At 41.6% G+C, this 24972-nt stretch overlaps 1 protein-coding gene across 1 annotated transcript in view; it reads left to right on the forward strand.

Annotated features, from left to right (window-relative positions):
• LOC141796346 (metabotropic glutamate receptor 8-like) overlaps window positions 1–24972 on the forward strand; it is a 187274-nt gene that overhangs the window by 118091 nt on the left and 44211 nt on the right. The window contains exon 7 of the mRNA XM_074677400.1: window positions 18262–18462. Within this exon, the coding sequence (XP_074533501.1) occupies window positions 18262–18462 (201 nt within the window). The remainder of the gene's footprint in view (window positions 1–18261; window positions 18463–24972) is intronic.

Genomic DNA, 24972 nt, shown 5'->3' on the forward strand with positions numbered 1-24972 from the left:
GGCCGCGCTGGCAGACAGTTAACACTCTGAGTAATCATGGAGAGGCTGGAGCTCTCGACCCCCACGACACCAAACGTCTGCGACATCCTCGGGTTATTAATCCAGAATTCAGAGGGACATGAAGAAGTGTTTGTTCCTGGGCTCTCAGCTCCTGTGTGAGGAGGATTAATCTCCGGTGTGATGCTGATTGTATTTAGATTATAATAATCTGAAAGAGAAGGAGGTCGCGCTTTCAGATGAGTCCCTCGGGGAGCTCAGGGTTTAAGATTTGGAGGCTTTTAAGATCCTCTAGATTTTCAGGAGAGCCTGGAGTTAAAATGCTGTGTGATGTGAGTAGTTACAGAAGAAATCAAAGAGCAGTTATGGAAAAGAGCCACAGTTTAATGAATTTTACTGTGATGAAAATTCAAAATGTGTTTTCCAAACCTCAACGAAACTGGAGGAGAAGTAAAGAGAGATCATGATGAGGCTAACATGCAGATTTGCTTGATGTGTCTTTAAGTTCATCAGCGAACATCCTGCTGCGAAGAAGAGATAACGACTGCTTGAGATGAGTTAAGTCAGAGCTGAAACAATTCATTCTTCAGATTCAGTCAGTCTTTTCTTTAAGAATGAGTCGAGTATGAAAACACTTTATGCAGAAGATGAAACGCTTGTTTTAACTCAGGCGAGGAGCCAAGTCATTATGTCGCTAAATACATCTCTAATGTGTGAGGAAACACTCACAAAGTTTACAAATGGAGACAAACAAACTGATCAAAATAAGGATGATTTTTTTTTCTTTTTTAAATTGAAATAAGCAGGAAATATTGGGTCTTTTGTGCTGGGTCTACACTTCAAAAACTCGGCATGTTTAGATGATGCAGGTCAGAGATGGGGACTCAAGTTTGGGACTCTAACTCAAGTTGCACTTAAAGGGGCTGTCCCCTTCTGAGGCTAATTAGCCTTTAGCTCAGGCTGTATCACTCTATAACACAGCGGCTAAGCTGTTTGTGCTAATGTCCATTCTAACCCACAGTCAGCAGTTATTCTGCAGTGGTCTGTTCAAACTTGAGAGTCTATCAATAAAATAAAGAGTGAGGTTACGTTAGCTCTGCTTGGTAGATGACTGGTAGGACATAACCAGGATTCACTAACGTTACACATTACAGACACGTCTCAGAGCACCAGGCTGCCAGCTGAGTTAAAAAGAGACACTTAAACTACTTACAAACTGACGGTGTTTACTTGTCGTCACATTAGCCTAAAGATACGTTGGAGCACCGGGCAAACACATAGCAGGCTACTACAATGTTTGCTTGTCACATTTCAAACCGTGGCGCTACGTAACTTTACTGAAAAGTCCTTTCCTCTGAGCGTTGTATCCAGTAAAAAGTTGTCCTGAACAAAGAAAATCTGTTTCCATCCGATCTTCATTTAATTCCAGAACAAATACACGCCTAACTAAAAGTAATTTACCACAGTGTGCGGAGACTCTGAGCAACAAGGTGGCGAGGGAGTACAATCAAAACAGATCCTCCTCATAGCATCTTTAAGTCACCCTCACTCAGACTTTAGACTTGTCTTGGACTTGTATTCGAAAAACTTTAGACTTGACTCTGACTCATGTTTTGGGACTTGTGAACATTCGTTATGTTTCCTTTTTTTTTTGGCATATTAAGATTGAGGAAAATCTGAAAAGCCGAATGTGATTCCTTCCTCGTTTCTCATGGTGACAATAGCATCCACTCCACGCCACGCTTCGGGTGCGGTATAACTTGTACATCGGATTACGGCAATGGCGACCAGTGGCAGACCTGAAGCTGCTGCTGAACCATTTGTCACAAAATTTTTTTATTAAATCTTATTTTGGTTGTAAAAACTTCAAATACAATGGCACCAAAAAAAGGGTTGCAAAAGGAGTAAATTTTCTTTTCACATGTGGCTGTTTCTCACAAAGTGCAATCAAACATTTTATCTGAGAAGAATATGGCAGGGTTATGTGTTGTGTATTACTGCAGTCACACAGGAGGTGACGATTTTTTCCGACCAATCAACAGCCTGCAGTGTTTTTAAGTTCCACCTTCAAGGGTTGGATCGGTACGTCCGGCACCACAACAAAAAGGCACCTAAAAGTGGGACAGCAGGGGTCTGTAATTTGGGACCTGTCCCAGTTTAAGCCACAGGAAACGCCACAAAGTGCGAGCAATACCGACACAAGGTGAACTAAACTGCCTGGTGGAAACAGGGCTTATATAGACTTTGAATTGTTCGAATGATTTTAAGTTAAGTCAACACAAATTCTTATATTTTGTTTCTCACTTTTAAGGCAACAGTTTACAGGATTTTTGAGGAAATATGATTTGTTTGTACTTTCAGTGCATGCCACATTTCATCTGTTGATGCTGAAAGAAGGAGCTGAATGCTACCAGGCTTTGATTTGACTGTCTTGGAGCTCTGGACTCCTTGTCTTGTGTAAAAACACTGTGAACTCCTCCTGAGCATGTATACAGATGTAAATCAAACACTGTTGAATCAGAATCTCTCTCGGCTGAAATAAACTCTTCCTCCCCTCTTCCATCACGTCCCACTCTTGCCCTCCTGAGTCTCTCTGTGCTGACTGCAGAGACCCTGCAGCGTGATGTAATCCCCCCAGATTCAGAAGGACTTTAACTGTAGAACAGGGGTCCACGAGGGCAAAATCCTCTACAAACATGTCCGACACGCAAAACAGGATTTAAAGGAAGGTGTTGGGTAAACAGGGGCGAGCGTGCAGACAGTGAAAGTGAAACAACAGAAGGAGAGAGTCAGCGCTCTGAGAGGAGCTGCTGCTGCGTCCAGGCTGCTGATCGCAGCGAGTCTGAACCTGACGGCTTTGATCTCGCCTCTGATTGTGTCCGAAGCTCCAGATTGAGTTCTGGAGTTACAGCAGTGTCATCACACACACGCACAGATGAGCAGCTGAGTCAGCGGGTCAGTGTCTGCAGGTGTGTGTGAGAGCACACACAGATGTTTGCATCTTGTTTAAAGCTACAGAGACGTGTGAGCTTACAGCCCTGCAGGTGTTACATCTGCACTCCTTCACAGCTCTGTGTGTGTGTGTGTGTGTGTGTGATCTTTATTTATGCAGCACCTTCCACACACTTCCTTACAAATGTGTCACCGTACACAACATCTCTTTTCTCACATTATAAAGATGCAAATTCAAAACCGTGAAACATGTCTTGGCTTGGTTTCAGAGCCGTAGGAGACAGATTTCCAGAACATAACGTCACAACCTCGAGCTCCATCAGGATTGATTTCCAGCCCGTCCCTCCTCAGTGGGTGTGTTCAGGGTTTGTTAAGCTCCGGTTGTAATCATGGCAGATTGCATCCACTCACCTCCGCCTCTCATAATGAGGCCCTTGTAGAAAAACACACTCATCTGTCGGCGCTGTTAGTGTGAAATGGTGCAGTCAAGTCCTGCAGCGGCTCTGACCTGCCGCTTTTGTAATCATGTGAAATTAGGCCTTTAATGACCTCTGGTTGTTGTATTGATTCACATCAGAGGAAGAGGAGAAACAACACCCCCTAGTTAACGCAATCAGGACTTTGGATGAATGGATCATGACGTGGTTGGTCGTAGCACGTTGGATCCTTTTATGCTGCACGTTTCTTCTTGTCCCTCACATTCAGCACGTCAGCAAACACCAAGGGTCTACAACCTGCGGCTCTGGAGCCTCAACGAGCTCTTTGACCCTTTTGCCGTGGCCCCTTGTAGCTTTAGATAAATATCATTGAAATAAAGAATGTTTGTTTTTCTAACAAAGACTACAGATCATGGATCTCAAACTCATACCATGGAGGGCCAAGAAGCTGCAGGTTTTCTTTCCAATCAAAAACACCACCAGCTAATTTAACTGATTACCCCACCTTCAAGCAGAGAGCAGGGACTCCATGGCACGAGTTTGAGATCCCTGGTATAGATGATTAAAGACATTAACACTAAATAAGGATATGCCTTAATATTTTGTGCAATTAAATATGGACCTCTTGTTTTGAGATTTTTGAAAAGTTGTTTGCAAATATGATCGCAATTTTTTGGGGGGATTTTTACTTTTTTTTTTTTATAATTTTTCAAATTTAAGAAGAAAATCAAAGATTTTGCAAATTTTTGCAAATTTCATATTTTTGTTTTTATTTTTCGCAAAAAAATTAAATTCAATTTTTTCCAAAAAATTGCAAATTTTTAAAATTTTATCATAATTTAAATTCAAAACAAAAATATGATATTTCTTTTTTTTCAAATTTATGTTTTTTTTTAAGAAAAAAAAAATTCAAAAATTTGGAATTTTATGCAAAGTTTTGCACATTTGTGTGTGTGTGTGTGTGTGTGTGTGTGTGTGTGTGTGGGGGGGGGGGGGTAAAGGTGCACATTTTTTGTTTAATTTCAAAGATTCTGAAAAATTTCCAACGTTCATCTTTTTTATTTTTTATTTTTGGTTGTGCAAGTTTTATTAAAAATAAAAAACTAAACTTCCATGTTTAGGTAAGTATTCCCTAGATTTTTACTATGTTTAAACACTTTTTGGTCTTTATTGTGAAGATAAAGTAGATTCTGTGGCTTCAGAATGATTTTAATTCAGGTGAGCTGAGTCAAAATGCCTCTTATGAAAATAAAGGTTGCAGTCTCCTGGCATCGACAGTCCACATAACGGTTAAACAAACAGAAACACACACTGGTGAGTCTAAAAGTTTTCTCTTGGTGCTTTGTTGATTTTACTTTTCAAATTTTAATTGACCTGTCACGAGAAGAACATGACCATAAAAAGGCAGGTCTTCAGAGGCTGTAGTAACTAAAGTATTCATTGCAATGGATTCCCATTAACTGCCATTTGTGACAAGATAGCAGTGAATCAATAACCTTACATGTGAAGAACTGTATGTTGGCGCGTAACCTCGCTGGCAGCGATGAATGCTCGCTCAGGCAGATCTCTTTCAAAGGCCGTGGGGAAAGGTCTGCACATTAATTGTGATCAGTTAGGATAATTAAACATCCATGAGGCAGAGCAGCCTGAGGTCTGAGGGTGACGATCCATTAGTTTCCCTGTAGGAATAATGTAGCTGCTCTGCTACACTGCTGCTGCTGCCACGTTAGAGCGGCAGCCACCTCTGAACACCTTCCTCCAACAAGTTAATACCTCTATTACAACATTTATTATCACTACTTCAACACGGAGCCCCTCGAGCTTAGACTTTACAACTCCAAAGTCACAGACTCTGAGCAACATCATACATCTGCAATATCCTGGAGCTGCCTTATGTAGCTTAAAGACATGATCACACATCTCTTTCTGCAAATCTGCATGTTGAGCAAGCAAACCAAAAGCATCTGTATGTGGTATTGGAAATTATATTACTGTGATTAAAATGTCACCCTTGTTCTTCCATTTTCTGTTGCTGCAGATTCAAGTTGATTTGTGACCAGAAGGTTGAGGAACAATGTACTTCCTAAAGGAACATTTCCAAGAGCTACATGGTTCCTGTGGCCCATATTTGGTTTGGTTTCAACCTCAAATAGAAGATCCAAGTAGATTATGTAAATCAAGCCAGTGCAATGCAAAAAATTGAAATCTTTTCAAGTGTTTTTATCTTATTTTAAGTAAAAATTGTATTATACCTATTATGAGCCACATTCAACTTATCATTTAAGAAAAATGTCTTGTTTTGAGTTGTTAGTAGACAAAATTAGGTCTGAATTACTTGTAACGAGTCAAAAAATCTGCCAATGGAACAAGAAAAATTTGCTCAAAATTTTGTTTGAAACTAGAATTTCATTTTAATACAAGTAACTTTTCTCTTGTTCCATTGGCAGATTTTTTTTTTTTTTTTACCTGTTGCAAGCAATTCAGACCTCATTTTTGTCTTTAGATAACTTGCAAAAATATGTTTTTCTGGACTGGACAGGTGAATGTGGCTCATATCAAATCTAAAAATACATTTTCCATTAAATTAAATTTAAAAAAAAAAATCACTTGATAAGATTTTAGTGTTTTGCTGTGTGATGTATCGATAAAAAGTTAAAAGTAATTGCAATGCACCACCAGATCAGTAGAGGGCAGTAAGACAGTGACAGAGACTGAAAATGACGGAAGATATTTAGCCTGTGCTGGTTTCGATCGTGGTTTGTGTCACTGTAGATGGTTTAGCAGACTCTTGAAAGGAGACAAGTATGAGTGGCAAAAAACGAAGCTGTTACAAGAATCCTGACACATGCTTCTCAAACCACCTTAGGTCATTATAAAATACTGATGAGGAGATTGTGACATGAGTAAAAATAAAGGAGAATGAATTCCCAAAGATGACTTCTATGTTTGAACCATAGACTGTTGAAAAAAGAAAAAAGAAAAATGGACGTTATCTTGCTCTGCTCAAAATGAGGCCACCACATAAACTGCTCCCCCTGGTGGCTGGCTGCAGTATGGGTTAAAAAAATGCATCTCCCCAGTCATTCCAGATGGGCTGTGGTCAAATTTTTAAAAAATTAATACACCCTATAGAAATGTTTCTCACATCCATATGCTGTGGTGATATGAAGATATTATTGGGCAGAATAGTGTTAAAGTTCTCTTTCTTTTGAAAAGTTTTGTTAACATTTATTATTAGACGTTACAAACAGGGTCATAGGTCACATTTAGCCTGGGCATACACTGTGCGATTGTGGGCTTGTTTTGAGCCGATTTGTAGCTTGTGCAACAACTTTTTGGATTGGGACAATGAGGAGGGATTGATACCTCACACCGTGCTCCACTGAAATCTGAACATGTTTGAGATCTTGATTGCTCATTGTGAAGGTATCGCATAGTAGAAGCAGTGCCACAAGCTTGCCTCAACCTTACACACAGAGCACGCACAATGTCAGAAGTTGGTCTAAAATTGGACGAAGTTGGTCTGAAGTTCAATTGAGCTGTCGCTGTCTACCTCCTGCTCTCACTGAAGAATGAGAGACCGTGTTGCTGATGTCTGCCCAGACAATTCCTTGTCTATACACATCTTCTTCTCCTTCTTTTTGTTGTTGTCTCTTCAAACAGAATGGCACGAATTGCCAAGACTGCACGTTTGTTTTTGTTGAACATCTTTGGTGTGCGTCTCCCACTTTTGGGTTATTTCTAGAGAGTTGGATACAACAGTCCAGGGGCCTGTACTACAAAGCTGGATTAGCTCTTAGAGCGATAACTTCCTGGATGAGTTTTGGGTTTTCTGTACTATGAATGTGGATCTCTTTTTATCCAGACACGTTGCCCTGGTAACTGATGCTGAACGCCAAACCTGGTCCGGAGCAGGTTAAGTTCCAGGTTAAGAGCTCACGGGGTGAGACAGACTGCCCGCTGACCAATCGGTTCTCTCGGGCGGGCATGAAAGACCGCACAGTCACCAATTTGCTCAGCCGGAGTGAAGTCCTTCGGCGCAGGACCGCCCCCTGTCTCTTTGGCCCAACATTTTTTCTTATGGGCTGTGAACAAACAATATCTTACTGATCATCATAACTGAGACATTGTCAGGGAAAAGTAGAAATGTGTGCAAATGGAATCTTTCATACTGAGCACTTTGAAGGATGTTTTTATATTCATTTTTTATTCACTCCCGCGTCCTTTTTTCCCCACTGCTATTGCATCTGAAATAAAAACTGCCTATGATGAACGTTTTCATTGGGATTTGTAGGAAAGTGGACTCTTTTTAATTATGAGGTCGGATATGATGCTGATCACACACACACTGACTGACAACATGAATGGATAAGGACCTAACTGCCCGTGTCGTCACATGATGAGATAGGTCTATTAATATCAGCATTTTGGAAATTTACACATTCACAGAGTCGGCGATTTTTTTGCAGCAATCCCTCCGGGTTCTCGCGGCTGCAGTCATGTTGCTCCTGGCCTGGATAATACTGCGGTGCTCCTCGTACTTTTACGGTTTTATTTGCTGCTCCTCCACCTCAAAGTAGGCTGCTCTCTTCTCCATTTTTGACAATGCTCTGGGGCCGCTAACCACACCCATTTTACGTGTGCGCGCACAGATCCCAGCCGGATTCACTTATCCAGTTAATAACGAGCTTCGTAGTACAGCAGATCTGGATAACGGAGATCCGGTGAAGTTCAGCGAGTTGTCGCAGAATTATCCTGGATGACTTAATCCAGCTTCGTAGTACAGGCCCCAGCTCCCAAACGCCATAGGAGAAGAAGGATACAGAGTCTGACTTGCGGACGTATAGTGTAAGCATTGAAGTTGCATCAAAGCATGGAGTCGTATAGTGGTACAACATGATTCATGGGCTGCGAACTTTTGAACTCAGCGATCGAGTCGTGCATTTTGAGATGAAACTGAGTCAAATGATCTAAAATATCGCACAGTGTGTGCCCGGCTTTTAATGATGATTAATAGCTGCCGTTCTTGTGTAGTTTATTGGGGGAAATAGTAAAATACGTTGAGAGGGAGAGCCAAGAAGACAGATTAGACTCTTGAAAGAAAAAATAGATAACTAAATATTTTTGTCACCTGGCTCCAAGACAGGGGTGTTTTGGCTTCAGAACTGTACATTTGTAGATGGCTGAGCCAAGCTTTCCATTCTATAAACAGTCTTGGTTTGAACAGTAGTTGTAAACTGGATATCCACTGACACGTTCAGCTGAAGGTCCCCAGTTTACAGGGTCACTCTTTAAGCTGGAACACTGGGAGCTGACAGAGACATATCAACACTCTCAGGCTCAAAAAAGACCATTGTTTAGGAGTTATTAAACCAAGTCAGCCACAGCTGGGTGAGATCTTAGTGTTGACAGAGGGAGGGGGAACAAAAAACACTGCTTGCAGGCCCTGCCCCCTGAAATCCCTGGATATGTGCACATTACTAACACTTAGGCAGAGCTGTTTTAAAGGGTAGATCAAAGTTCCTTCTTGTCTCAGTCAGACTACATCCAGCCCCTCAACAGATCCTTTTAGCATCACGAAACCCTCCGTCTCAGATCCTGTTCACAGCAAAACTCCTCTTCCTCACTGAAGGTCGGGATCAGATCCTCTGTGTCTGAGTCCTCCTCGCTCTCAGCAGCCTGGAGTCCATGGATTCTCTGTCAGCTTTATATTGATTGTGATCTATAATTAGTGTTCTGTTTGTTTGTGTGCCAGCAGCAGCATCCCACTGAGAGGCTTGTTTGGATAATAGAGACACGATTGTCGCTCACTCCTGGCTCGTTTGTTGGGATCTTATGAACGAGTCGTGAGCTCTGATTGGCTGCAGTCGTGAAGAGAGAAATCCAGGCAATTTATCTCTTCTTTTCAAGTCGTGGGACAAAGATAAAGGTCAAAGTAAAGGTTAAAGTGGCACTATGAACCCTGAAGTGGTTTGACAGCTCGAGAAAGATAATCTTTGTTATTTAAAGGATGAAACAACCTTCAGCTCTTCCTTTCACTTTAACATCCGTATCTTATAGTTTTACATTTTTAGCTAGCCACCTCATCAGGATGTACACATCTATAGGAGGGTTTAATAAACACCCAGGCGTTTCCCTTCCCTTGAAGATGAAAAAAAAGGATATTTTTAGCAGGGATGAAGTTGTCGAGGATAAAGAGTTCCTTTCATTCAGGGAAAACCTTGTTTTTACTCTGAGGATCACTTCTTCCACCTGGAGACTCCACAAACACAGTTTCACCAGAAGAAACATGAATATTTCATTCTGTTCTTCCGCTTTGTTGAACGATGTGTTTGCTGACTTAAGAGCCGCATTGTTTTCTCACCTTTTTACAGCACTGTTCCTCCTTTTTGTATTCCTCTGTGTCCCACATTCCCTTGAAATACCCTGAGAGGATATGAAAGCTGGATTTACATTTGAAAGCCTCTGGTGTGTTTCCCCGTGTATGTTTTTATGTACCTTTGTGCTGCAGTTTGTTCGGTGAGAGACGTCAGCAGATGAAGAAGTGGTGTCAACAGAGGCTGAGTGTCTCTCTTTCCTCAGTTTGAAAGCAGCGATAAACACGGAGAGGAGGAAACTGCCTCCGTGTCAGAGATCGAGCAGATGTTTGAGCGTTCAGCGGCACTCAGGAACATTTTGCAAAAACGCTTTGTTATGATGAGGGGAAAGTGTCTGAACGGCTTTTTGTTTGATTCTCGGTGATGACTTTATTACGAGGAGAAATCTGAAGCTGTGGTGCTCCTGGTGTTTGACACAGGTTGATTTCATCTGACCCTAGAGCTCTAAAACAGAGCGATAAATCCTGAGCCATAAAAACAGCAAACAGTTTACCTGCTCTAACCCCAAACACAATTTAGTTCACCATCTCAAGTCCTCACTTCTGGCACTTCTTTTCACTTATGGTCTTTACTTGGTACCTGGTTATCTTGAAAAAACTCTTCAGTCCTGAATCTGGACTTCTAATTTTGGTATTGAATTCAACACTGATGGTCCTATCTTTGGTTATCTTCAGCAGTACTTGTTGTTGGGCTCGACTTGGCTCTTCTCTCTGTATCTACTGATCTCATTGAGGCCTTATCCACACCTTTACAACCTACAGCACTGTAAAGATTTGTGAGCATTTTGGCCAGAGAAGCAGCGTTCAGCTCATAGACTGTAAAAAAAAAATGGACGTCATCTTACTCAGCTTGAAGTGAGGTCACCAAAAAAACTGCTCCCCCTGGCGGCTGGCTGCAGTAAAGGTAAAAAAATCTGTCTCTCCAGTCATTCCAGATGGGCTGTGGTCAAACTTAAAGGATAGATTCGGTTTATACAGCTTTTACATTGTTTATAGAATGAAGTAGAACAAAATACTCACCCAGAAGGCTTTCCTGATCCAAGCAGTGCTTCGGGAGATATTTAGATCCAAAATTGTGCAGTGGACGTCCGTATAATGGGATCCATCAGGGCATAGACAGCGCCGCTCCAAAAACCGCATTAATCGTCCAAAAACTCATGTTTTACACCAATATTCCATCATGGTCCGCTCCAGGTTAGTCCTCTGCTGCAGTCTGTGTCACTCCAGACAGCGCTGTGTGGCTGTACTGACCTCTGAACTGACGAAGAATTTGTTTGAGTTTGCCCCTCCGCAAGTATTTGGACGATTAATGCCGTTTTAGGAGTAGCGCTGTCTATGCCCTGATGGATCCCATTATCCGGACGTCCACCGCACGATTTTGGATCTAAATATCTCCCGAAGCACTGCTTGGATCAGGAAAGCCTTCTGGGTGAGTATTTTGTTCTACTTCATTCTATAAACAATAGGCCTGCACAATACATCTTTGAACATCGCCATCGCAATATGCGCATGCGCAATAGTCACATTGCGCATGTGATGCGACTATTGCATTTCCCCCATTTATTGGAGAAATGGAAAAAAAGCACCTGAAATTGAAACCTATTCTATTTTGTACCGAGACATGGCCTCCTGGATCCCTTTCATATACAGCAATCTTCATCATTCACAGATAAACCCCCTTAGCCTGGATTTAACGGTATTATAGGAATACAATGTTGTCATTGTGAGTCAAACAAATTCTTCCCATTATGACTAAATAAAATACTCAGGACCATGTATAAGTGGGTAAATATAAAGGAGAACTTTAAATTGTGTTTAACAGAAACAGATGTAATATTGATGGTAAAACTACATTTTATTATCAAACTATAAATTATTCTAATTAGTAATCTAAAAATAGAAAATTATTTTTCCTCTAAGAGACTTGGTGCAGTTCTCTGTGGCATCTTCGTCATGACTTGGGTCTCAGACTCAGTGGTCTGTGTGCTCGTCTCTGATTTGGGAGGGTTTTTGGTATCACACTGACACAAGTTCAGGTCTCTATATTTCACTGTCTGAATATAACCACTGATGATGTAGCGATAAGTGGAGGAGTTCAAGTATTTCATGGTCTTGTTCACGAGTGAGGGGAAAATGGAACAAGAGATGGACGGACGAATTGGGACGGCGTCGGCAGTGATGCTGAGCCAGAAGGCAAGGCTCTCAATTTACCGGTCAATCTACGTTCCAACCCTCACCTATGGCCACAAGCTGTGGGTTGTGACCGGAAGAACAAGATCGTGGATAAAAGCAGCTGAATTGAGTTTCCTCTGCAGGGTGTCTGGGCTCAGCCTTAGGGATAGGGTTCGTAGCGCGGACTTCCGGGTGAGGCTCAGAGTAGAGCCTCCTTCATGTGGCGCATTGAGAGGAGCCAGATGAGGTGGTTCGGGCATCTGGTGAGGATGCCTCCTGGACGTCTCCCATGGGAGGTGTTTCAGGCATGTCCAACTGAGAGGAGACCCGGGGTAGACCCCAGGATGGGGCGTAGAGATTTTATCTCTCAACTGGCCTGGGAAGACTTTGGTATCCCCTCAGAGGAGCTGGTGGAAGTGGCCAGGGACTAGGGATGGGTACCTTTCACATTTGAAATGACATAGTACCAATGCCCAGTTCCGAGCAATCGGTATCGGTACACAACGGTACCACTTTTCTGTACTTTTTTTGTGTTTATGTGGTAAAAAATATAAAATTGTTTAATAATAAAATCCCAAATTTTATCAATTTAACATATCTATTCTTCAATATATAACCTTGCAGCGCTGTGTTCATGTCCAGCATGGAAAGTCACCTACTCTTCCACTCTCTCACAGTCATAAGGATTCAATTAGGTACCTAGACATGGTACCTTTCAATTTGATGTGAATCCGTACCCAGAATTTTTGGCTGAATTCAGTCGGTTCCTGTAAAAGTACTTAATTCGGTAACCATCCCTACCGGGGACAGGGGTCATTGGTCTTCACTGATGGCACTGCTGCCTCTGCAACCTGGACCTGAGTATGGGTTGGAAAGTAAAATGAAATGAACATGAAATGATGTAGCAATAACTATTGAGTTCTAAAAGCACAGCAAGGTATTTTTCCAATAAAAATGTCCACCCTTTGAATATCTGTCCACTTGCTGATTCTCCCATCCAGGAGTCACTCAAGTCCCATTTTCACCAAGTGGTTCAGTTTAGTTCGTTTCAGTACAGCACACTTTTTGTAGTGCTTAACCCTTGTACAAATCCCCAAATAAGTAAACTGTACTGTCCCACTTTTTGGGAACTTTCTGTTGGGGTGCCAGACATACTAGTCCAATCCCAGAAGGTGGAGCTACAACACTGAAGTCCATTTATGGGTTGAAAGAATCGTCACTTCCTGTTTGACAGTACCTGTATTTCTCGTGGCGGCACATAGCCACATGCCAATCACAATGAAGACGAATTGCTTGATGTCATCCATCGTTGCTCTTTATTTACTGTGTCGCGTTTTTCTTCTTTGTTGAATATGTTGGTGGGGTACAGTGTGTCGTGCTGTTATGGCGTCACGCTATTATGTAAATGACGTGTCTATCGGCATCAGGTTTACATGCCGCCTCCTAACAGGGGGCACAGTTAGCTGTGACAGTACAAACAGGATCAGGCTGTACCAATCCAGAAAGTGATGTTTATAAGGTAGAAAGTGCTTTTTTTTCAGCGGTGAGCTTTCTTCCTTAGCTTGAAAAGGTTTTGTACTCAGTTCATACTACGTTTGTACTACATCTATTTCCTGCTTTGGGTGTCATTTCTCGTGACAGGTTTACTCTTTTAGATTCATGAATAAAGGAAAGGAAATTAGCGTTGAAAAGAAAATACAAGATAGTGCAGGAGAGGTAAAAAAAAAACAAAGTGGGCTTATCAAAGATACCGCCCCAAATAAAGTTAATAATAAAAACATAAAAAGAAAAAGAAATAAGACAATGAAATAAACTCAAAATAATTCAACAACAAACAGACAACAAGCAAATTAATGGATTATGAATGAGAACAAAAAAGAGGCTTTAGGATCTTGATGGATTATATACGACTTTAGTCTGCACTTAAAATTGGTCAGAGATGTAGATGTTTTTGTTAAATGACAATATGAATTCCAAATTAATGAAGCTCTGTAAGTAAAGGAAAACTGACATTGAGAAGTACGGCAAAAGGGAGTATGAAGTTTAATGGCATGTCTTGAATCATGACCAGAGACTTGTCCCAGCACTTACACCCCTGAACACAAACTCACCGGTCTCATAGTTGGTTCTGATTTGGGGCTTGAGTCTATGATTCATGGCGGAGGTTGTTATGAGCCACTCTGACTTTTGAATACGCTGAATGATGTCTGACTCAGACTTTTATTATGAAGGAAAAACCTGAAATGAAAGCTGATCTACAGCCTGAATTATTACCCAGAAAGGAAACAGAGTATGAAAACGTCCAGCAGATGGACATGTGAGAGGCGGCTTAAATGATTTATGTCACTTATTTCACGACGTGCTCTGGTGTAACTGCTCTGTTCCATGCACATGATTTCACACACATGAAAATGAATAAGGCTGTAAAAGCAGAGAGCAGTCCTCGGCTCTGACATGTTCACAAGAGGAATCCATGAATGCTGGAGCAGGCCTGAAACGTGCCTCATGTTTTAATAACACTGAATCAGAAGCGGCGCTGTGAGGAAACATCATTATTAATCTGACACAGACTGCTTTACTGATAAACAACAGAGCCAATGAAAACGCTGCGTTAATGTAAATGTATTCAGGCGTGTGAGGCTTTCCCCCTGAACTCATCCCATCAACGCTAACCTCTGTAATTAGTTTGCCGTTTATCTAATTTCCAAATCTAATTGAAACAGAAGGACGCCTGGGAGAGGGAGACGCAGAGAGAGGGGGTGAAAGCAGAAACGTGTCCGTCCTGTCAGGGGGGAATTAAATTTAGCTTGTAAGTGATGTGTAATTGAAATGCCAGCAGGCGTGATGAAGCTGTCTGTGGAGCGCACAGCCTCACCTCAGTCAGACTCTCCCTGTCATCATCATCAGTCATCAGAGCCTGTTAGTACACAGGAAGTAGACCTGTGTTCAGGTAGCCAAACGTGATGCTCACGTTCCAACTTTTCTCACCAATAAACTTCTTTTTGATGACGGATTCTGCAAGACAGACCCCTGATTGATTCCTTTTTAAGTCAGTCCAACAAATTCTCTTCTCTAAACTGAATTTTAAGGCCCCCAGCATCCTTAAGTTTTGGATTTAAGCTTCATATTTCATTTTAAGGCTGACTGTTGCACAAAGGAGTGCTTCAGTTTGATCATTTTGTAAATAAAAAACACAAAAATCCTTGGTATGTTGGTTTGACCTTGTGTTAGAGTTACCGGTTGGCACCCCATGGCTTGAGTTCAACCTGTGATTAGTGTTGCCAACCCCTCAATAAGGAGAGTAACTATTGGCTGGTCATTATGTAGTTTTAGTACCGGCCATTTGTCGTGTACACAGTGGCAAAGAGTTATAAAATAATGGGAAAGGGGGAAAAATGAGTAAAAAAAAAAAAAAAAAAAAACCGTAAATATTTTTAAAACTACAAACAAACTTCTGTCATTTTTTTCCCTTTAAATTAGAATAATAACTTTTCTTCTTTATTCAGGGACCAGCAAAAGTGACCCCCCCCCCCCCCCCCCCCCCCCCCAGTAAAAGACAACCAGATCCACCAGTGAAGGGAGTTCACATGCACTGTTCATTTCTATGCAGTCCTCTGCTCTGGCTGCAGCTGGGAGGGACTTCTGCATGATTGAGGAGGGCTTGCGTCTTTAAGTGGTTTGGAAAAGGGGAGGGACTAACGACAGCACCCGCTGTTCATTGCAAAGAGTAAGATGTAGGGATGCACAATATATCTGTATTAATATTAGCATCGGCCGATGTGTAAAAGTGTGCTGTTATTTACTCATTAGCTGCCGCCCATTTTCAGACCATCTTGAAAGATCTTTCAAGACCCAAATAATCTTGTTTTCTATGACCATGTCAACACCAAAACTACCCAAGAAAAGTGGACTCTTTTCTTTCATGTCTCTCTCTCCTGTTTTAGATCCAAAAAATACGCAAAACGTACTATTTTGATTGTGTCTCGGGCCTCTTTTTATATTGGTATCGGCCATATCGGTGCATCCCTAGTAAGATAGGTACCGAAAAAGTCGCTGTAGTCACTTTCTTGAAAAAGAGTTGCCAAAGAGGTTGCAAACTCTAAGTTTAGTTGGCAGCGCTGCCTGTGGCTCTTTTCCCAAGTGTTCAATCTACCCTTGCACTCTTGCACTGATTGAACTAGCTAACTGTAAGTTTACACCACCAGCTACCTGTCAGGACATGGGGAGTCTGTTACAGCTAAAATACACCAGATGTGTCTGCAGTGCGCCAATCTGTCAACTTACACTGGATCTGTCCTGTTGCAGTCCGTCTGTGTGGCTGGTCTATCATGTCACAGGTAATACGCAACCATCCTATTTTTAACAGACCCGGAGCTGTAAAGTCAGCATAGGGAAGATCAGGTGGGACAGGAAGTCATGACCATAAGCTAACTAATAACACCCAGTGACTTTCAAAACAAAAAGGATCGTGTCAAAATCAGTTCGTATATAGCTTGACTGTGATGATAAACGGACATAATGAGTGGAGCCATACCAGGAGTCAACAGGTTTGAGGTTTTGAATGAATGAATGGAGAGAGACTTATCAAGGGAGTGGGAACTCCCTTGATCTGTGACTCCAGCTGTCTGTCAGTCACGCAGCAGGTGGGAGATGAAAAACGCAGTCAACACACAACAGAACACAGACCCATCTGGTGTATTGAGGTGTTACACTGGAGTCACACCAGATCTGTTTGCATTCTGTCTCCAACCAATAAGTTTTGACTGCTTACTCTTTAATCTAGCTGCGTGTTCAGTCTAAAGGCTGGTTTATGCTTAACACGTCCGCGTGGCTTTGTGCGGATGAATAAAGTCATTTTCGCACACACACCCTCTCGCGCGCAGTCCCTTTCACGTGAAAAAATTTCTGCGCCATACACACATGAAAATTTCTAACCTGCTGGACAAGTGTAGAAGTGCAGACAAGATGGCAGAAAAACAGGATTTCCTAGTGGTCCAAGTGCAGAATTACAGGGATCTGTATGACCCTTCATACAGAGATCACCGGGATAACTGAGTGGTAAATAATTCATGGCGTGAAATTGCGGTCACTCCCGGCAGAGAAGAGAAATCGGCCAAAAGAAACTGGAAAAATCTCCAGGACACTTTTGTAAATGTGTTGTAAAAAAAGACAAGCTTCTTCGACTCTCGTTTAGGACTCTGGTAGACGTACGTTTGTGGTACATCGCCCCCTGCAGTTTGGGAATGGACACCAATGGACACCAACGGACACCGTGTGTCTAACCTGTTGGCTCCAGGTCTGGCTCGGCTCATTATGATGGTTTGTTGTTAAGGTTAAGAAAAGTTTAATCTGGCATCAACACGGAGAAGATTTTTTCCTTATAGTCAAGCAAATGTTTCAAAGTTGTTTCAGGGCCTGTCTTACACCCAAAGTCTTGTGTATGATCTGAAAAAAAGTCTGATCCAGTTCAGAGGAGCTTCTTCCACAGATGTCAGAGACAGACCTCGGGGAAACGGGGCATCTTGTAAATCTTAAAAGCTGCCTTCAGGCCCCATTTGAATTTCCAGAAAACATGTGTATTCTTTAAATATTGAGGAGGCACTCATCATCTGCAGCGAGGCGGGATCCCCTGCATCCCGCCGTACATCTCCCTCTGCCTCGGCTGTCTGACATCACCAGCTCTCCCCTCACAGGTCGAGGCTCATTCATTACCGCCGTACAGACGTGTAATCAGTCTTTACTGCCGGTGCAAATGTCTCCCCTCGGACAGATCCCGCCGCCCGCCTGCTATTAAAATTAAATTGGATTTCATTTCTAAGCTCCTATTAATTCTGAGAAGTCTTGTCTGTTGATGGAGGGTGCAGTCCGGCAGTGAGTCCCCTCCTCCTCTCTTCACTGTTCGCTCAGTTGCTGAAGGCGTGATCGCAGAGCTTCGCCGCTCTAATAACCGTAATTACTCTGAGAAAATTTCAAGACAGAATTTCAAATAAAACACAAGGACGTCTTCTATTAGCTGATTATTTAATCACAGCTAATAAGATGGCCCTTAATGTATTTTTTTACGCTAATGGGTTAGTTATAGGAAATGTGTCTCGCCCTTAATTCTCATTATTCACTGCAAGTTACTCTGCACCCAGCGGCAAGGACAAACACTGAAACCTTTGGGTCTGAAACGCACAGAAAGAGCTCAGACAAGATCAGCTTTATTTCTGCTCTACTTCCTGAAGTTTTGATCCCATCAGGCAGATTTTCACCCTTCGAAAAGAGGACTGGATTATTCAAAAGGTTTTACAAACTGATGAGATTATCGGTCTGTTCTTGTTTTAGGTCTGGAGAAAGTCGGCCGGGACTCCACCTACGAGCAGGAAGGGAAGGTACAGTTCGTGATGGACGCAGTCTACGCCATGGCCCACGCTTTGCACCACATGCACCGTGAGCTCTGTGCAGGATACCCCGGCTTGTGCCCTCGCATGGCCAACATCGACGGCAAAGAGCTGCTGGCCCACATCCGTGCTGTCAGCTTTAATGGTAAGATTCATTGGCCAGATTCATTTCTGTACTTTCCTTCACTCTGACCTCTTTGTCCTCTTGACTATTTGTAAAACAATTCGCACTTCTTCCTTTCAAACCGCCCCAGCTCCTCCCTTCTGATTTCGTCAGTGTCCCTGCTTCAGGGTTTGGTGTCCCACATGGGAATGTGGAAGGGCAGGGAGCGCCCAGAACAGAACCATACAGCCAAGTATAACTTATTGCAAATTAATAATAAGTTATTTTTGATGAGCTTGATCTAGACCAAGAGTCTGGAACCTGCAGCTCTGGAGCCTCATGCAACTCTTTGGCTCCTTGTAGCTCTAAAAGTAAATTATTTGCAAAAATTAAAGAAGTATTTTTTATTTTTCTTGGAGGGGGTATTAATGATTAAAGAAGTGACATTAAATAAAATAAAATAAAAATCACCTCTTGAAATACAGCTTCATTTTTCTTAAGAGTTTCACTCTTTTTTTTAATTTTTGTAATATTTTTTGAATGACAACTTTTAAAGATTTGGCAAATTTTAAAATCTTTTTTTGCAAAATTATATTCTTTTTTCTTTTCTTTTTTTTTGCTAAAAATAAGGCTAATAAAAAAATACACTTTAATGATTCTTCTCTTTTTTTTGAAAATTTAGCAAAATGTGAGATTACATTTTTTGTCAATTAATGAATTTGGGAATTTTTTTAAAACATTTTTATTCTAATTCATGAAATTGTGGCAGATTTTTGAAATTTAAAAATTTGGGGGATTTTTTCATATTTTTGCACTTTTTTTGTCACTTTATGAAATTGTGCAAAAAATTACAGCTAAACATAAAATTACAACTTTCTTGTCAAATTTTTGGAATTGTGACAAATTTTTTGGAACTTAATTTTTTTTTTAATTTTTGGGACATTTTTGCAAATCTTTTTTTTTAATAAAATTTGGTAGATTTTTTGAATCTTAAAGTTTTTGACACATTTTACATTTTATTGAAATTTCATAAATTTTGAAAAGTTATGAAATTTATGTCATTATCAATGTTTCATTTTTTTTAATATTTTGCAAATTTATAAAAAAAATAAATAAATAAAGAAAACTTTAATCATCACATGTACAGTTTTATAAACACAAAAACGTCCTGTTGCGATAATTATTCACTGGATTTTTAATCTGTTAAAAATTATTATTATTATTATTTTTATTTTTATTTTTTGCTAAGAGAAAGTAGAATTTGTGGCTCCTGATTGACTTAAATCCAGGTGAGTAGAGGGAAAATGGCTCCTATGAAAGTAAAGGTTGCAAACCCCTGGTCTTGATTTAACTAACAAAGTGTTGATTTGGTTCAAAGGTTGATGAGACAAGAGAGTTCATGTCAGTTGGTGAAAGGCCTGATGGGGACATTTGGTTGGCTGTGATATTTAACAACCACCTCCTCCGCTGTGCTGATCTCTGAGTTGTTCTCTGTTCATGTACAAAACAACAGGCTCTGAGAAAAGAGGGGGAACATCACAGCTCCCGTAAAGTGAAACCACACAGTTGGAGCTCCCCCTACTGACTGGGTGCAACTAAGGTTATAAGGCTGCCAGGGTTAAAAACAGACACGATGAAGGAGCGAGTCAAATACCAAGTGTGTACAGTGGGAAACTGGGAGAGGAAACGGGGGGACAACCTGTGGTGATGGTCCCAGTTTGGAATGTTAACAAAGCCACCTGCTTTGGGTACCATGACCTTGATACATGGGCATAAGACTTAACCTCAAGGCCAAACCAGCACCCTGTTATGAGACCAGGATGTAAGAAGCACCAACAGGAAGTAAGAGAAGAGAAGACCCATTAGCAAACATCTCAACCCTCATCAGCATCTTTGTCTTAGTCCGCTCAATCGTTCTCAAGCTGCTGGGTTCCCTCCACCTTCAGTCAACAGGAGCAAGTCTTCATCATTCTCTCATTAACCCCTTGTCCTCCTCATCCTCCTCTTCCTCTCAATCCAGGCCCAAGCTCTTGTCATGGTTGTGGAGGCCTTTGTCAGCAGGAAGTGTGAATGCTGACGCCGTCATTGGGGAATTCTGGGCTCATTAATAAACAGAGGAAACGGGCGTCAGGTTTTTATTTCCTCCTGCTTCCTCGTTCATTACTCTCCGCTCGGTGGGAGCTGCTGCAGCCGGATGATCCCTCTGCTTTCACACGTCTTTAATAAACACAAAACTTCACAGCTGTGGAATATTAAATTTCACACTGGTCCCCATATGTGCTGAGACGTTAATTTCACAGACCCACTGTTACAGAGGAGTAGGAAAACAAACCTGTTTTCTGTTTTTATTGTGAATGCTTCTCTGTGGTGTCAGTGTATGTCTAAGGTACGTGCATCTTTTTATCCTTTACCTAACTACCTCTGTCTCTGAGTGGAGCTGTGGTAACGAATCAATTATCCCTAATGGGAGATCAATAAAGTGTATCCTCTCTTATCTCCTGAGGAAGGACTGTGGAGTGTTTGTTTCACAACCAATAAGTCTGAGTATTGGCAGGAACCGCACCAGACAATATGCATCTTGATACTTGTGTGACAATACGATAATATCACAATATCACAATATCCTTATATACACTCACTGGCCAGATTCAACAAAGTACTGGAAACATTCCTCCGAGAGTTTGGTCCATAGCAACATGATAGCATCACACAGTTGCTGCAGATCTGTCGGCTGAACATCCATGATGAGAATCTCCCGTTCCACCACATCCCAAAGGTGCTCTATTGGATTGAGATCTGGGGACTGTGGAGGACATTTGAGTACAGGGAACTCATTGTCATGTTGAAGAAAGCAGTCTGAGATGATTCCAGCTTTATGACATGGAGCGTTATCCTGCTGGAAGTAGCCATCAGAAGATGGGTACACTGTGCTCATAAAGGGATGGACATGGTTAGCAACAATACTCAGGTAGGCTGTGGACTTTAAACCAGTATTTCCCAAACTTCTTTTCCGGCGACCCTTTTTTTGGAGGAACAAGCCACAGCGACCAAATCCAAAATATGTTCAATATGTAAATCAATTGACAGGATAAATGTGCAAAGATTAAAAAACTTAAGTTTCTTTAATCACGTTTCTGCATCATCTTAAAACTTTTGTACCAGCTAACAGGCCTAAATGACATATTTGACAAATGCATTACACCTTGTTGGGCTTACACTCTGAAAATACTTGCATTTTTACTGTGACAGGTTAGCCTTTTCAGAATTGTAACCCAGTCATGTGTACAAGATGAGAGAGCAACGCATGTACTGAGCGCAGCGTCCACTCTGTTTCTGTATTTTGTCTTCATTTTTGTGAGAACTCCAGTTTGTTTTAATGAGCCTATCAAAGTCAAGTTTCTGTCAGTCGTGACAGACAAGAAAAAATAATATTTTCTATTCTATTCTATTCTATTTCATTTTATTTTATGTGGTTGTGAAAGAGGTAAGAAGCAAAATACCAGACTCAGGACAAGTTATTCAGATGTGATGCTCATCCAGAATGAAGTGAAGGCATCTGTTCATGTCTCTTATTCAGCGTGAGCTATAACAAGGTCCATTTCTGCAGCTGGAGCCTGTCCAACATCCAGCAATTATTTTGGACTTTCAAAGTCAAATGAGTTTTGAATCTGACTTCAAATCTTTCTTTTGGGAACTAGTGATCAAAGTTATCAGTGGGTTAATTCTTTCATTTGTGTGATATTGACAGCGTTTTCCTCTGAGTGCTGTAAAACAGAAGAAAGATATGGCGGCTTGGCTTTGGCTGTTTGAGCTTGTGGCTTCAGACTTTTTAAAGCAGTTACATGTTTTCGGTTAGAGTAAACATTGTGGCAATGTCCTTTTACGATGAAAAAATAACCAGATATGACAGTATGAGGAGCCAGTCGTCTGTAAACAAATCTGCAAGGGGAGACTTCCTCTAGTTAAAGAAAGCATGAATTTCATGTAAACATTCTGAGAACTAATTTGGCGACCCATAAAAAATTTCTGGCGATCCACCTGTGGGTCAGGACCCAGACTTAGGGAATGACTGCTTTAAACCATGCTCAGTTGGTACTAAGGGGCCCAGAGTGAGCCAAGAAAATATCCCCCACACCATTACACCAGCAGCAGCAGCCTGAACCGTTGATACAAGGCAGGATGGATCCATGCTTTCATGTTGTTGACGCCAAATTCTGACCCTACCATCTGAATGTGGAGCAGAAATCCAGACTCATCAGACCAGGCAACGTTTTTCCAATCTTCTATTGTCCAGTTTTGGTGTTGCTGTGTGAATTGTAGCCTCAGTTTCCTGTTCTTAGCTGACAGGAGGGTCACCCGGTGTGGTCTTCTGCTGCTGTAGCCCATCTGCCTCAAGGTTGGACGTGTTGTGTGTTCAGAGATGCTCTTCTGCAGACCTGGGTTGTAACCAGTGGTTATTTGAGTTACTGTTGCCTTTCTATCAGCTCCAACCAGTCTGTCCATTCTCCTCTGACCTCTGGCATCAACAAGGCATTTTGTCCCACAGAACTGCAGCTCACTGGATATTTTCTCTTGGTTGTGGGTTAAAATCCCAGTAGATCAGCAGTTTCTGAAATACTCAGACCATCAACCATGCCACGTTCAAAGTCCCTTAAATCACCTTTCTTCCTCATTCTGATGCTCGGTCTGAACTGCAGCAGATCGTCTTGACCATGTCTACATGACTAAATGCATTGAGTTGCTGCCATGTGATTGGCTGATTAGAAATTTGGGTTGACGAGCAGTTGGACAGGAATGCCTAATAAAGTGGCCGGTGGATGTATTTATTATACTGTTTATGGTCAGTAAATACACGTTTCTTAAAGGAGTATTTCATGTACGACAGGAGTAGAAAAACAGCATTTATGAGCAAAAATATCAATATTTAGAGTTAAAAAATCAATATTTCATCACAGGTCAAAGTATCCTGATTTATTCCCATATTGATATTTTTTCACACTTCTAACAACCAATGAGCAAAATTCATCCCCACCTTCCTGCTCCACATGTGAGGGGCCTTGATAACAGAAGCATGGTCACATTTGAATTTAAAATTCAATCTCTACTACTCAGAGACCCCTGTCAGAGGACCTAAGAGGCCTCGAGGTCGAATTTGGTCCTTCAGAGTTGCTTGCACTTCCCATTTCTCCCTCAAGGACATGTTCCCTCGCCGTCTGACGTGTCCCACCCTCCAGTTGATGCTTTTTAAAGAGGAAGCCGTGCTTTACACTTGACCTATCGATAATCACAATGAAGAGGTTTTTGTAAAAGATATTCCAAAGGAAACATCTCCACACCACCTCATTAAAAAGTTTGATTAGTCTGCTTGTCCTCTCCTCTTGCTCAAACCTGTGCTCTTGCTCCAACACGTGACGCAAACCTCGTCTCTGCGGTAAAATCAAGGCCGTCCGCAGGTTTCACAAAAGCTCATTTATGTTCCTCTCCTGCTTCGAATGCCGACATCCATCGCCAAGGCTGCCGCTCTATTCAGGAAGCAGAGAGAAGAATGTCTCCCATTGAAAGTGAGAAATAAAAACACATTCCTGAAGCAGCTCGGCTTCTTCACTCGTGCTGGAGGTTGGAGCTCCATGTGACTTTCTCCCGTTATCAAGGTGAGCGTGTTTATCAGTCCTCCACGGGAACAAAGAAGCAATCACATCGTAACAAACCGAGTCCCTTACAAAGCTTCCAATGACCTTAACCTGCGGAAACATTCATTTCAAATCACAGAGGAGCAATAAGAGATATAAAGAGGAATAATCCTGAATGAAAGGAGAGCAGCACATGATGGAGTCTGATGAGATTCAAACTTAAGCTCCTGGATTCTTTGTTTCATCTCTTTAGTTTCACTTTCTCTCTGTTAAATTCTGTTCCCATGCGATCTAAAAACAACCCTTACTCTGAAATGCTGTTTGATCAGAGTTCTGTCCAGCCCCTGACAGCAAATGGTAACAATAAAAAGAGGAACACAGGATTTTACCCGGAGATTTTACTTTCATGTGGCTGTCTCTCCGGGGCTGCATCCAAACGTCTGCAGATATTTTGTAAAAATGGATGTTTTCTCCTGCTTCAAAAAGAATACCACACAAAAGATGCTGTGACTACCTCTGTGTTCACAACCACAAAGCAAAACGCTCACATAAGTATGCACGACCAGTGGGCGTTAATGTATACTTAGTCCATTATGTTCAAAAACATTTGCATCCTTTAAAGAGGGGGTGTTGTGCTCTCTGTAAAGCAATTCAAACAATCTTTTTCTTTTCTTGCAGTGCTGTTGTAGAAAACCTTCATTTCAGCCTCTGGAAAGTTTTGTTTTAGCTCTGATTGGTCAGCCCAATCTGGGGTGGAGCTGTTTGCAGACCTTGGTGTTTGAAGTCCACCCCTTCAACATGTCATGAACCAATCAGAAGATCCTTATACGATGACCTCATCATTGTAGCAAGTCTTGCAAAGCTCTCGTAAAGATCTCAGCGCAAAAACCTTGTGAAGTGAAAATCTTGTGCTCTGAAGATG

The sequence above is a fragment of the Halichoeres trimaculatus genome, unplaced genomic scaffold, assembly GCF_033239565.1.
Source record: "Halichoeres trimaculatus isolate MK-OKI-2021-1 unplaced genomic scaffold, fHalTri1.1 fHalTri1_scaffold_10, whole genome shotgun sequence".
NCBI lineage: Eukaryota > Metazoa > Chordata > Actinopteri > Labriformes > Labridae > Halichoeres > Halichoeres trimaculatus.